The sequence below is a fragment of the Typha angustifolia genome, chromosome 15, assembly GCF_048772165.1.
Source record: "Typha angustifolia cultivar Huaian chromosome 15, ASM4877216v1, whole genome shotgun sequence".
Taxonomy (NCBI): domain Eukaryota; kingdom Viridiplantae; phylum Streptophyta; class Magnoliopsida; order Poales; family Typhaceae; genus Typha; species Typha angustifolia.
In genome coordinates this window covers 504,661-518,837 of record NC_133253.1, presented here as the reverse complement: position 1 = coordinate 518,837, position 14,177 = coordinate 504,661, and the positions used below count along the sequence as shown (strand labels likewise).

The 14,177-nt window shown below is 35.8% G+C and overlaps 1 protein-coding gene across 1 annotated transcript; it reads left to right on the top strand.

Annotated features, from left to right (window-relative positions):
* Positions 1–291: 291 nt before the first annotated feature.
* LOC140778041 (acylamino-acid-releasing enzyme 1) lies at positions 292–14,158 on the top strand. Its single transcript, XM_073122561.1, has 18 exons — positions 292–452; positions 1,069–1,250; positions 1,402–1,711; positions 1,870–2,091; positions 2,191–2,424; positions 2,577–2,654; positions 4,844–4,982; positions 6,138–6,289; positions 6,373–6,455; positions 6,530–6,645; positions 6,743–6,821; positions 11,121–11,289; positions 11,696–11,756; positions 11,870–11,992; positions 12,128–12,325; positions 12,973–13,041; positions 13,608–13,684; positions 13,766–14,158. Exons 1-18 carry the CDS (start codon positions 334–336, stop codon positions 13,827–13,829), a joined length of 2,475 nt encoding a protein of 824 aa, XP_072978662.1. The 5' UTR covers positions 292–333; the 3' UTR covers positions 13,830–14,158.
* The last annotated feature ends 19 nt before the right edge of the window (positions 14,159–14,177 follow it).

Here is a 14,177-nt window from a genome sequence, read left to right as displayed (position 1 = left end):
AAATACCCATGTCCTGTATGTTTTATATTACGAATTAAATTTTTTTTTAATAGAATTTAAATTGCGAAAGCGTCGAACTTTACAAATACTAAGAAGTTATGGGTAATATGTGTGATCTTTGCAAATAAAACATATTTTGACGAATGTTTAATTTTTTGGGAAATTTCTGAAAGGCACGAATCGATTGAACAGATCATTATTGGCAATAGAAAAGAATAATATATGATTCACTCGCACATTAAAAAAAAGAAAAGGAAAAAGGAAAAGGTAACACTGCTGAGCTCACTGACCAATTGCGTCACTTATTATATACGCGAGGTAGGAGGCAGTTCCATGGCTAGTGTTGTCTTCGCTGCTGCTCCGCGTTTGCACGGGCTGCGTCTTGGCGAAAGACTATTCCCTCCCAAATTCCCGACCACTTCGGCTCCTACCAGATTCTTCCCCAAATCCATGTAAGATTCTCTCACTTTCTTCTCTTAATCGATTTCACTGGTTTTTTTTTCGTCTTTCTCTACTTCTTCTAATCGAAAGCGTATATGAAGATTCTCATTTGTTTTATCTTGGATTTGGAGAATTTTATTGCGTGTTTTTTGGAGATTAGCAACTCTGTGGATTTGGGTACTCGCGATCGCCTTCTCCGTTTTGGCTGGTTTGGAGAGTCCTGATGCTGGGTCTCTAGGGCAATGGAGCTTCTTTGTGGTCATGGATGCCAATAGATTATTGATATAGCTGCTCTTATCTACTAACGGAAACGTTAAGGAGTTCTGTCTTTTAGTGCGTTTTATTTATGTTATTGCAAGGCCTATATGACAAGCAGATAAGTTGCAGCTTAAGCTCATGCAACCATTTAAACTAGTCGCCGTGGACGTAGTTTAGGTGGAGGAAGATGGTTAAATTTCGTTTGGGTATTTTTCTTCTCTCTTGGAGGACGATGAAGAATAAGCCAATGAGGCACTGGACATTTATATTAAGTAGGCGATGATTGAGGGGTTTAATCTCATTCTTTATGAGTGTATTAATTTCAGTTTAGCATTTTGACTTATGCGATTTGTCTTTATCATTCCTCAGTGTTTGCCAGATTTCATCTTCCTCATCAGCTATGCAAGTGTCTGAAGTTGTATCAGAGAAAGAAATCCCACTGGGAATGGAACCAACAATGTTAGACGAATATGCTTCTCAGGCTAAATTGCTGCAAGAATTCACAAAGATACCTAGTGTTGACAAGGCATGGATTTTCAAGTCTGACAGTGGTATGGACTTCTGATTTTTACTAATTCAATTTTTTTCCATTTGAGCTATTGCAAACTTGTTTTTGTTGTACTTTCTTTTTCATCATTTAATTAATTTTATGATTTCTGCACAACAATCCAACCACTATGACCTTCATTTCAATTATTGCAGCAAACACTTCCAGGGCAATGTTTTCAATGAGCCAAGCAAACCTCTTAGCTAATAAAAGGAGGAAATTTGTTCTATCTTCTCATATTTCAAAGCCTAGTAAACGTACTGTGGACTTCCAATGGTCTCCCTTTCCAACTGAAATGACTGGAGTGTCAACAATTGTTCCATCACCATCAGGATCAAAGCTCCTTGTAGTGCGGAATGCTGAGAATGATTCCCCTACAAAACTTGAGATATGGGGTCTATCACAATTGGAGAAGGAAATACACATTCCACAGTCTGTTCATGGGACACTATATATTGATGGATGGTAAACAACTACATACAAAATTTCCAGTCAAAATGAGCTTATTGTTCTATATAGCTATTTTGTAGATTATCCTGTAGCTTATTACTGTAACTTGCACTTATTCCATCTTTCCATTTAATAATTTAAATTGGTACACTTGTAAATTATTGTCAATACAGGTTTGAAGGAATATCATGGAATCATGAAGAAAATCTCATAGCCTATGTTGCTGAAGAGCCACCTCTACCTAGGCCAGTATTCAATGATCTAGGATACAAGAAAGAAGGATCATCTGAGAAGGACTGTGATAGTTGGAAAGGTCAAGGAGATTGGGAAGAGGAATGGGGTGAAACCTATTCCAAAAAGAGGAATCCTTCTCTGTTTGTTGTTAATATTGCTAGGTCTATATTTAACTTTATTATGACTTTACAAGTTCTACCAAATTATTTGTCATGAGAACTTCTAAAATTTACGGCGTATACCCTTTATCTTGTTTGCAGTGGGGAAGTACGAGCAGTTGAGGGAATTTCAAGAACCTTAAGTGTTGGTCAAGTAATTTGGTCTCCATCATCTTCAAATGGATGTCTCAATTATTTGGTTTTTGTAGGTTGGTCATCGGAGAATAATCTACAAAAAACACCAAGAAAACTTGGTATTAAATATTGCTATAACAGACCTTGTGCACTTTATGCTATATGCAATCCTTATCAAGAACGACATGTTGATACATTAGAGTGAGTATGTTGTTGTACTCAGAAAATATTCTCATGTTACTGTTATCATTTTCGTTATTTCATTTGTCATGTAAATTTGGCTATTTAGTTTTTTTAGTTGATTCTCTTATGTTTTACCATTGTTTAATTTTTTATGTCTTATCATGGCGCAGTGGCAACATTGTCGAAAACTCTGCATCTCCAATCAAGTTAACTGATGACTTAAGCAGTGCTTTCTTTCCACGATTTAGGTAGTATTCATTGTTTCCCTTTGTTCTCAGTAGTTCTTGAAATCAAGTAGTATATCTGAAATTTTATGAGGCATGGTTTGATGCTCAATTGTACTATAGCTTAAAAGATTTCTATCTGTATCATTATATACTTTACAGCTTTCACAACATCATTCTTCTGCATAGAAAAAATTAGAGAACTTTTGTTTACTGATCTTCAGTAAAATTCAATGGTCTAATAGAGTAACCTATGGATTCAAGTATGGAGGAAAAATGATCATTTTTATTGTTAGACTTAGACTATTGCATATATTAGTATTGGAATAGTATTCAAATGTATTCCTGTGCATTCTGGTATAGTTCCTTCTATGTATGTAGTGAAGTAGTGCTATGTCAATTGTCCATTTGTTATATATACAATGCATTTGCTGCACGTAATATTGGATCATCTTTGAGTCCCTTTACTTGGATTTTCAGACATTGCCACTCGAGAAGCAGTTTGAGCTTGCTCAAAATTGAAAGATATTTGATTAAACAATAGTCTTACTCATGGATGGCCGTGCCGTGCCTTTAATGGCACAACACTTGGCATGGGGTGTGCCAGTGGTATACTCCCGGTCAGCGAGCCGTGTGCCGTTCGGCACGGCCGCGTGCTGATCATTGTGCCATGTGGAGCTATTTTTTTAAAAAAATTTCTATTTTTTAAATTTTTTTCTATTTTCATCAATCATTATTAAATCAACTAATCAATTAATCATTTAGAAGGTTTAGATAAAATTAATAATAATGAGATTAGAGATGATAATGATAATGATGATGGTGATAATAATAATAATAATAATAATAATAATAATAATAATAATAATAATAATAACGAGACTCAGTCTGGTAGCAGTGATGATGGAGATGAGGTATGTATCCTTGTTACACTACCTTCTTATAAAGGTATTCTTTTTACAGAGGACTTGAGAGTCTGTAGGTAGCAGGATATCAGGAGAGGTACACCCACATGATAATATGAGTTCATCATAATTACCATTATATCAATCACGCCCACCAAAGCTAGAACACCATTATTATACTCTATATTCACAATCTGCACATGCTTATGGTGTGTCTGTGCCTATGTCGGTCATTTTCGTACATGTTCAATATTCATATCATATAATAGGAAAATTATAAAAAATTTATTTGTATGAAGACTATGTGAGACGTTACAACGAGCAATACTATCAGTGAATGAGTTTTGAAAAATATTGACAGTATTTAATGCAACATTCTCGTATTATTCTTGTACTAGCAAATGAAGTCTGTAATCCTTCTCGTCATTTTACGTTCAATTATATTATGGAGTATTCAATTATATTATTGAGTGTTCAATTATTATTATTAGTTTTACTGAATATCTTTAATCATAGTATGTGTTAAATAATATTTATATTTAACTATTGCTTGTTTAATAAAATATGTTATTTATAAAAATAATCTAAAAATAAAATATTATAATGTAGGTTTTAAACTTTTAATACATATATTTAAACAAAAAATCAACATACCGAAGACCAAAAAATATATTTAAAATTTATTAAAAATATGATAAATGCATGCTAGTGGCACGTAGGGCGTGCCACTGGCAAGGGTTGGCTACTAGCACGGTTGGGCATGCCGAGGCATGTCGCTCGGCATGCCTTGTGCTGATGGTGGCACGGCCATCATTGGTCTTACCCTGCTATTGCGTATTTCTTACAAACTCAGTGTAGTTGATTCTGGGGGAAAAGCAGACATAGTTGTTCGCATCTAACCAACTTCCATTAAGGAGACATAGTTGTTCGCAACTAACCAGCTTCCATTAAGGAGACATAGTTGTTAGCAAGAAGCATGTGATATTTCACTCCTTTTGTGTTGTCAGCAGTGAGCTTACCTTTTGAGTCTTTTCTTGTATTGGATATTTCAGGATTTTCTCTTATCTCTCCGGCCATGGTTGTTCCGTTATTGCAATAACCAGTTTCTATTAAGGAGCTCTATCTTTTTCTTTTCTTTTTTTCTTCTGATGACATTTTTCTGTGTTTATTAGTTGCCTTTCAGTATTGCAATGCATGTGATACATGGAAGGTGCTTAGTAGCCATGTACTAAATATTGTCATGTGTGTCCTGTTTAGTAGTTTAGCATGTGTATTTCCTACTAAATTAGTTGAGTTCTTATCTGACAGTCCAGATGGAAAGTATCTTGTGTTTCTATCTGCAAAAAGTGCTGTGGATAGCGGAGTACATTCAGCTACAAATTCGCTGCATAAAATCGAATGGCCTGCTGATGGTTTACTGCAGCAATGTGCGAATATTGCCGATGTGGTATCTCCCTTTTTTTCCTGTTGCAAAAACTCATTTTCATTTTGTTTGGGACGTCTTGAGTCTTGACAACAACGTGTTTCTGTTTCACTGGATTACTTAAATTGCCTGCCAAACTACCTGGCTAAAATACCTGTCCAAGTGCTAACTTAGCATCCAAGTTGCTGGGTATTGAGTAAGTTACTCTTTGAATGTTGTAGGTAGTGATAGACATGGAAAGTCTTATATATTGATGTCATGATTTCACCTCTTAGTGTCACTTCCAATGCTCCCTTGTTTGTTGCTATTGCTGTGCACCCTGAAAATTCTGTAGATTAATGGAAAATGTGAACAACAAAACTACATCATCTGGAGGCATGTGTTTATCAAGTTATGTACCACCAACAAAAGACATTTGATATTGAGAAATGAAGATTTGATTAAAGGCTGTTACTTATGTGATATCAACTTTTGCAGAAATTTGGAAGCAATTTCTTTAGAAGACTTTCAGAAACAATGAAACAATTAGGTTTAGTTTGGCATAGAAGGAAGAAGTTGATGTATAAGCCATAATTTTGCAGGTTTAGGTTCTGCAAGATTCCATGTAGGTAGCTTGGGCACATTTTGCAGTACCATGAACTGTTCTAGGCTTCTAGCAACATATTTACCTGTCCTAAGCCATATAAGTTTTTAACTTTACAACAAAAAAAAAGGCTGCCCAAGATTATTTGAAATATGTAATATTGTTGAAGGGTATCATCATGGCAAGTACTAAGATATTTTACCTGCCAAGTATCTGGATAATTTCATAGCATCCTCTTTTGGAGTATTTTCACTTTGGTCAACACCCTTTTTTCTTATGGTCGAGTTGTCGACACCGTATTGGATATTGATATCGGCTAGAAAATTCTCATATTTGAGTTATGATTTTTTTTCTTATACCATATCACAAGGATAAGTCTTGGATGATGATGTTGATAATGATGATCATGATACAATGATGGAACTCTTGAGAAGAATGATGATAGACAGTTATACCTGTTCAAGAACCCATGTTTTGAACAGATGGGTGTATTTTTTGGAATTTCTTGTGATTACAAATTATTGTTTCTGATCTGGTGTATCAAATTATGATTTTCTTGGACTCCTGTTGCGAGCTTAATTTCTGAAATATTTCAGGTTCCAGTTGTGATGTGTCCTGAGGACAGTTGCTTTCCTGGTCTTTACTGTTCAGGCTTCCTCTCTGACCCTTGGCTTTCTGATGGATCTACAATGATTCTTTCATCTTATTGGAGAAGTATGCAAGTCATACTCTCTGTAAATGTTTTGAGGTAACATTGATTTCCATATGTGCCTCTCTCTCTCTTTGGTGTTTAATAGTTCTGTTCTGTTGATATGCAATTTTCTTTCACAGCTGTAAAGTTTCAAGAATCAGTCCCCAGGACTCATCTTACTCATGGAATGTTCTTGCACTTGACGGAGATAATGTTGTTGCTGGTAAGTCTATGCCATTCAAGCTATCTAGTGGGATTTCTTTATCCGAGTTTCATTTTTTCCCTTGTAATTTCAAGTGTCCAGCAGTCCCATAGATCCTCCTAAAATCAATTATGGATATCACGTGTCCGAGCAGTCAAGTACATGGACTTGGGTAGATGTTTCGACTCCATTTCTGATGTCCTCTAATAAGGTTGTCTTAACATGTTTTTCAATTATTAAATTTGTTTCTGAACTTTCTGCCATCAACTACATATTATTAAGATTTCTTCTATTGGCTTTTGTGACAGGTTGGATCTTTGCTGTCAGAACATAAATTCAGTATACTGAAAATTCCAGTTAGTAATCCTTCTAATGACCTTTCAAATGGTAATATAAACGGAAAACCCTATAGTCTATGCTACCAGTTTCTTTTTTCTGTCTAGGATTCTGCTCTTTTTCTTTTTGTGGATTGTCATGGCATAGCATAGAACAATAACAGACAAATCCATGTAGTGATGGCACATTTGAATATAAAAATTGATGCACTTCCATGAAGCACGGATATAGATACAGATACGGGATACGGGTATACGACCATATGGATACGGGATACACCAAACTGTTAAAAAACAGGATATGGGTACAGCATGGATAGAGCATTAAATAAATTAATAAAATGTATATTTTCAATCTATACCAATAGAACATACATAAAAAATGTATATTTGATGTGAAACAATGGGTTTGTTAGGATTCTAGGAATGATGATAGTGAAAGAAAGAGAAAAGGAATGATGTTTTACATATTTATTCTCAATTAGGGTTTCACACCCAAAACTCACGTTGGAGATAAATCTCAAAAAATTTCAATAATTCATTTACCCCGATTGAGTAAAAAGTTGGCCTATATATAGATCTTACAAATGACAATAAGCAAAAAATACCCTAAACAATTATAAAAAATAAATATAATCCTAAACACCATAAATAGCAAATGTATAGTAAAAACAATTGACTTAAAGACATTTCTTGAAGGACGAGCTGCACTGATATATATGCCTATGTAATATGTCATTGATGTCCGCATCATTCTCCTCGAGTGGGAGAAAACTCGACGTTGTCGATTGTGTGCCCTGCAGTATTCATATTGCCCTAGTCTCACAGTTTCCTGACGCTTCGAGTCACTTTATTCAAACTAAATATCATTAGATTCATGAATAAGTTTCACACCTCCACCCTTAAACTAGGGTCTCACTCAGATTCTTACCATTTCAAGTCACTTCATTCAAGCCAAGTATCATTATGCTTAGGGATAGGTTTCATACCTTCACCTTCAAGTTAGAGTTTTATACCCAAATTTTCCTAATGTTAAGAATTGTCCTCAGTTTTAAAAAGGGCACCAATCATGGGGACGAGAGAAGAAGTCGATGGAGACGCAGCAAGGGTGAATAGGGGGTGGCAGCTACAAGCAAACAATGGTAGGTGGAGTTCAGAGAAGATTGCGTTGGCGGTGGTGGAGAGCGACGCTGTCGGCGTCAATAGAGAACGACAATGGTGGTGATGACATTAGTGGAGAGCACTGCTGGCGGCAACAACGTCAGTGGAGAAGTTGCTGCTATAGAGTCTGGTGAAGAAAGAAATTAGGTTGGGGTTAGGATAAGTTTAGATATATTGAGGTTGAAGATGACTTAAGGCTAATAGGTGGGAATGACGTTAGGGTTAAGGCCAATGGGTCGGATTGGGTTGGGTACTAATAGATTTGGATACAGTTGAGTTGGTGAGCTGTATTGGTTTGGGTTTAGGTTGGTTTCGGTTGTGGGTTTGAGTCTAATAGGATAGATAAGATGAGAGAATTATGGTATTTTGGAGGGAAAGTTAAATTTTAAAATTTTGGTAGATAAGGTAAGGAAGAAAAGAAAGGAAATTTTAATATTTTGGGGGAAAAATTTTAAATTTAAACTTTGGGATAGGCTATGGCAGAGAAAGAAGGTTCATTTATGTGATGCTGGACTATTGGATGATGCACGAACACTCCACATCTGGCAAAATCTTGCACAATTTCACAATGATAACTAGTTTTTCTCATTCTTCCACAATGATGATCTCCTCATGCAAATGGGGTAGAGTTCGTGATGATCTGACATTCGTGATGCAAGTTCAAACTAAGGATAAGTGTAGAGCAGTATAGAACCTGGAAGGTGGGCTGTTTATACTCGATGGAAATTGTGATAAAGGCTAGGGAAGATGGGTAGCACAGGTAAACTAATGGATGATGGAGAGAGAAAAAGTGGTTTGGAGAAGATTTGAGTCCTAAAAAATTATTGCCCTGATACCAAAATGATGTAAAACAATAGGATCGTTGGGATTCTAGAAAATATGATGAAAGAAAGAGAAAAGGAATGGGCTTTCACATCTCCATTCTCAACTAAGGTTTCACATCAAAAACTCACATTGAAGATAAATCTAAAAAAAATCCATTTCTTCATTAATCCTTGAGTAAAAAGCTGGCATATATATAGAGATTACAAATAACAATAAGAAAATAATACTCTAAACAATTGCAAAAAAAAGTAAATATAATCTTAAACACTATAAATAGTAAATATATATAAAAAATAATTGACTTAAGATTAATTTTTTAAAGGAGGAACTACACTGATACATATTGTCGTGTAATATGTCACTGATGTCTGCATCAATATCATTCTTTAAAAGTTTATAGAAAAAATCAAGTTACATCGTTAGATAATATATACACTAAATAAATTTGCGCACTATGCCACCAAATGGAGAGTAAGGACAAAATGAGACTAGAATAGTCATTGCTACAAATTTACAAAAGCATTTTTTTATTTATAGAAGTAATATGACATCAAAACATTTTTTGTTTTAATAAATGGTCACATATCTCTACTATCTAACAATCACATACTAACTATGAATAGAAGAAAAAATAAAGAGGACAATGTTTCTACGGTCTTGGGCATTATTAGAAAAAATGAAACAGAGATAAAAAGATCCAAAGCATATTGATAAACCTATGAAGCCAGACACAGACAAGGAACACGGACACAACACGATACAGACATGGCTATACGATAAATCTTAAAAAAAATAGGATACAGACACGGGTAGAATACGACAATAAATAAATTAATATAGAAAATAGATATATGTATATATATACATGTAAAATTATAAATTATTGACCTGTAATTAAGAATACATCAAATTTCACTAGATCTTGGTCATCACTAACTTACAGTATTTAAAAACTAATATTTAAATTTTAAATTGGTGTCACTGGTCACTGTTGTAATGCTGTATAAATAAATAAAAAAACCCCACCTACCCATTAGTCATAATAAAAACCTACCTACCCACTCCTCCTCAACTCAACCAGAGAAAGAGAGATTGAGAGAGAAAGAGAAAGACCTCAGCGGGAGAGATGAGCGTCGACGTTAAGAGAGGAGGAGCTCGTCAGCGGTAGGAGAGGAGGAGCTCATCGTCGAGGGAAGAGGAGCTCATCAAGAGCATCGTCGAGGGAGAAGGAGCTCGTCGGTGAGAGTCGTTGAGCGAGGAGATCTGAGATAGATTGCAATTTGGGTTTTTTTTTTTCAAGGTTTGAGTTTTGTAAACGTGTCCACGACGTGTCCATTTCTTTTTTTAGTTATTGGATACTCGGCGACGTATCCAACATATGTCAACGGCGTGTCGACAAGGTGCCCGTGTCCCCAGCATGTCCGTGCTTTAGAGCGATGAACTCGGTGAAAGAAAACATAAATGAGAAAAGCTTCTAAGAAGCCCGCCAACATGGGATTGATATCGATGGTGATCCTATGGTGGAGAGGATAAAGAAGAAATGTTGAGGGGGTAAAAGCTATTAGAGAAGAGGAGGGAGAAGTGAAGGAAGGATTGATACCTCCTAAGAAGCTTGTCGATATCGATAGAGGAAGTAGGCATCATCGAGAGAGAAAGAAGGCATCGTCAAGCGTTGAGGGAGGAAGTAAGTGTCGGTGTCGAAAGAAGACCGTCATCATCGAGAGGGGGAGGAAGGAAGCTAGGGCATGGTTGGTCTAAGAATTGACCATGCCCAATTTTTTCTTCCCTTACTCACTTATAGCTTGATGGGTTAGGGGTTTAACATTTAATGAACCCAATATACAACCAATAATCTTAAAAACGAATCTCGCCATATTTTGAGTTTATCCGGCCATATCCTAGCCATATCCATTTAATGGGTTAGGGGATTAAGGGGTTTAACATTTAACGAACCCAATATACAACCAATAATCTTAAAAACGAATCTCGCCATATTTTGAGCTTATCAGGCCATATCCTAGCCATATACATTTATTAAATTGATTTATTTTTATTCTGGACACTCTGGATATGTAATTGGAGTAAATCCGTATCTGATACGTATTGGATATAGATATGTGACCTGTTTGCCAGTATCGGTGCTTCCTAGATCCACTTCTTTATGTTTTTATGTAGTTGTATAATCATCATCGTGACAAGGAACTTATAATTATGTTATTGGCTTGGGAATTTGGGATAACAATATTTAGCATGATGAGTGGTTGCCGTTTTGAGTGATATTAGTAAAGTTGTCCTAGGGATGGTTTCATGGCCATCTAATTGCTTGTTTAATAAAGATATTCCTCTCATATTCAATCTCTTACAGGTGGTAAGCTTCCATTTGAGGCCATTTTTATATCATCTAAGGATGGAGCAAGTAATCTGACAGTTACAATCCTTCATGGTGGCCCACATTCAGTTTCCTTGACAAGCTATTCAAAATCACTGGCATTTCTTTCTTCACTGGGATACAACTTGCTTATTGTAAATTATAGGTGAGCTTTACAAATTATGAAGAATTGGTTAGATAGTTGTTCATGTGTTGTTGCTGGACAATGAAACCAATGTTTTGATATTGTATGTAATTTGATTTTCTGGAAGAGATTTCCATCATCTTAGCTCTGGTCATTTCTACACTTCTAAGATTTGCAACTTTTGCTGTTCATATTTGTTATTTGGTTCATCAATTATGAATTTATTGTGCACTGAATGACAAAAGACTCGTGATGGAGTTAGAATTGAATGACTAACTCATAAAGAATCATGATTTGGTACATTAGTTTCGCACTGAATGACAAAAGACTCGTGATGGACTTAGAATTGAATGACTAACTCGTAAAAGAATCGTGATTTGGTACATCAGTTTCATTTTGTTTGTTTTTAATTCATTGACTCTCTTAGAGGTTCATTGGGTTTTGGAGAGGAAGCATTGCAATCTCTCCCAGGAAAAGCTGGATCTCAGGTGCTATCTTTGTTTCCTCTTTTATATTTTTTATATTCTAATGATTGTTATTATTTTCTGCCCAGAAATAACCATATGTTATCATTTCCATACCTGTTGTCCTCTGTGAGCAGGATGTGCAAGACGTTCTTACAGCTCTAGACTATGTCATTGACAAAGGACTTGTAGATGCATCTAAAGTTGCTGTTCTTGGAGGTTCACACGGAGGGTTTTTAACAACTCATTTGATTGGCCAGGTTTAGTGTTAAATATTCTCAATCTGGTTATTGGCATTCACTACCTTGTTTCTTACTGTCTTCTTGCATATAGGTGTAATGCATAGTTTCAACTTTCAGCAGATATTACATCCTATTTGTTTCAATCTTTTGCAGGCTCCGGATAGGTTTGTCGTGGCAGCTGCTCGAAATCCAGTTTGTAACATATCTTTAATGGTTGGTACTACAGATATCCCAGATTGGTGTTATGTAGAGGCTTGTGGAACAGAAGGGAAAAATTACTTCACAGAGTCTCCTTCTGCCGAATATCTTACTCTTTTCTACGAAATGTCACCAATTTCACACATCTCAAAGGTATAGTTTTAGTTTCCAGTGAACTTCTGCAATCTGCAACTAAAGGGGATGAACAACTAATTATAATTAATTGGGAGATGTCTGCTCCTTGAAGAAGAGCTCTCTTGCCTTCACTGATATGATGCAATGGGATTTAGTAGCATTTTGTTCTTTGTAGCGACTTTAGTTCATTGTTGCAGTTAAGCTAATCTTTGCAAAATTGGGGATCGGTGGCTTTCCTCATTCAGTCATTCTTGTGATTCTTTTTCATCCATATCCTTGCTAACTAGATGGGTTAATCTTGGAACAAGAAGATAGGTTGCTAATTTCGTTCAGAATTTAGGGAAGACAAATTAGGATAATGACTTCTAAAGCTTAGTTCAACTCTGGTATGTACAAATTCCTTTTTATCTCAGAGAACCCATTTGAAAACAGCCTTCTTAAAAATCAGGTAAAGGCTGCATACATCTCCCCTGGCAAACCTTGTGTAGTTGAGAGCCTCATGGTTGCCCTTTATCTCGACGAAACAAACTAATATTGTTAAATCATCCATGAAATAAGTGTTGTTAATAATTTTTAACATGTAGTGCAAGAGTTTCTATGAGAGGGAAGATTTACTTTTTATTTATATTGCCGATTGTAATGTGTAATGAATATTTTTTCTGCAGGTTAAAACACCCATTCTTTTCCTCATGGGAGCTCAGGATCTTCGAGTCCCTGTTTCTAATGGTCTACAGGTATGAATTAGCCTTTGGTATAAACTTCTCCTTTTATGGTAATGGGATACATGAAATAATTAAAAGAAGATATTTTGTAGATTTAACAAAAATAAACAGGTCTAACTTTACAAGGGAAATTTCGGAGGTCAGTAGTTTTCGTGCATTTCTTTGGCACTATCACCCAAATTCGGAAAGGGACAGTAAAAAGATTTCTATTTGTAGTGAATTAGATGCTTCCGTCTCCCAAACGGTGGTCATGTAGCAATATCCTCAGCTAGAACTACTCTTAGTTGTGGAAAGCAGCACAATAAAGATCCTTGATACGTGGAAAGCAGCCAAATCACTTCGCTCCAAACTGCTATGTTAAAAGGTTTCCAAGATAATACTTGAACATACAGGTGTCGAAGTTATATGAGCTATATTCAGAAGACATCATCTGATTGGTTGATTGGTCCTTTCCAGCACTAGCTTAATCTCTTGCTTATAACTCTAATAGTCAAGTACCAGAAAAATGAACTACTTTGGCTTCATGAATGTTGTGTCAGCTGATGTGCTTTCCATCTTATGCTTTTCCAAAATCTCAGTATGCAAGGACTCTAAGGGAGAGGGGAGTCGAGGTCAAAGTGATTGTATTCCCAGAGGATGTCCATGGAATTGAAAGGTTAGTTGTAGTCTGTATCATGATAATTGAAACAGCACCATTATATTTCGCTCATCCCCTTGATTGTTTTCCTTGATGCAGGCCACAGTCTGATTTCGAAAGCTTTCTTAATATTGGTGTCTGGTTTAAGAAGCACTGTAAATAAATCTTATTGTGATTTTGTCAAGAAACTCAGAGATGGCTTACCAAATCTAATGTCGAGATGCCGCTCTACTATAACAAAGTATTCGGCTGATGATTCGACTAATTTTGTGTTGTTGCATCTTGTAAACATAAAATAGAATTCCAGAGGAGGTTGGCTGGTTTGTTTGAATAGCACCATAGGAGTGAAACAATTTGGATATCATTTGAATTTTGTATACAATTTGATTCACATATCCGACTGGAGCTTGGATCTATGCTCATAAGACAGTCTGGTTAATTATTCGAAATATTATCAACAATAAGTACAGAACAGAGTAAGCTTCATCTTTTCATGTGAATCCCTGAATAA

Excerpts from the sequence above, each read along its gene's own strand:
- LOC140778041 (XM_073122561.1), top strand. The coding sequence starts at position 334 with ATGGCTAGTGTTGTCTTCGCTGCTGCTCCGCGTTTGCACGGGCTGCGT. Across the intron at positions 6,456-6,529 it reads CGGAGATAATGTTGTTGCTG|TGTCCAGCAGTCCCATAGAT; the intron begins GTAAGTCTATGC and ends TGTAATTTCAAG. Across the intron at positions 13,042-13,607 it reads CTGTTTCTAATGGTCTACAG|TATGCAAGGACTCTAAGGGA; the intron begins GTATGAATTAGC and ends CCAAAATCTCAG.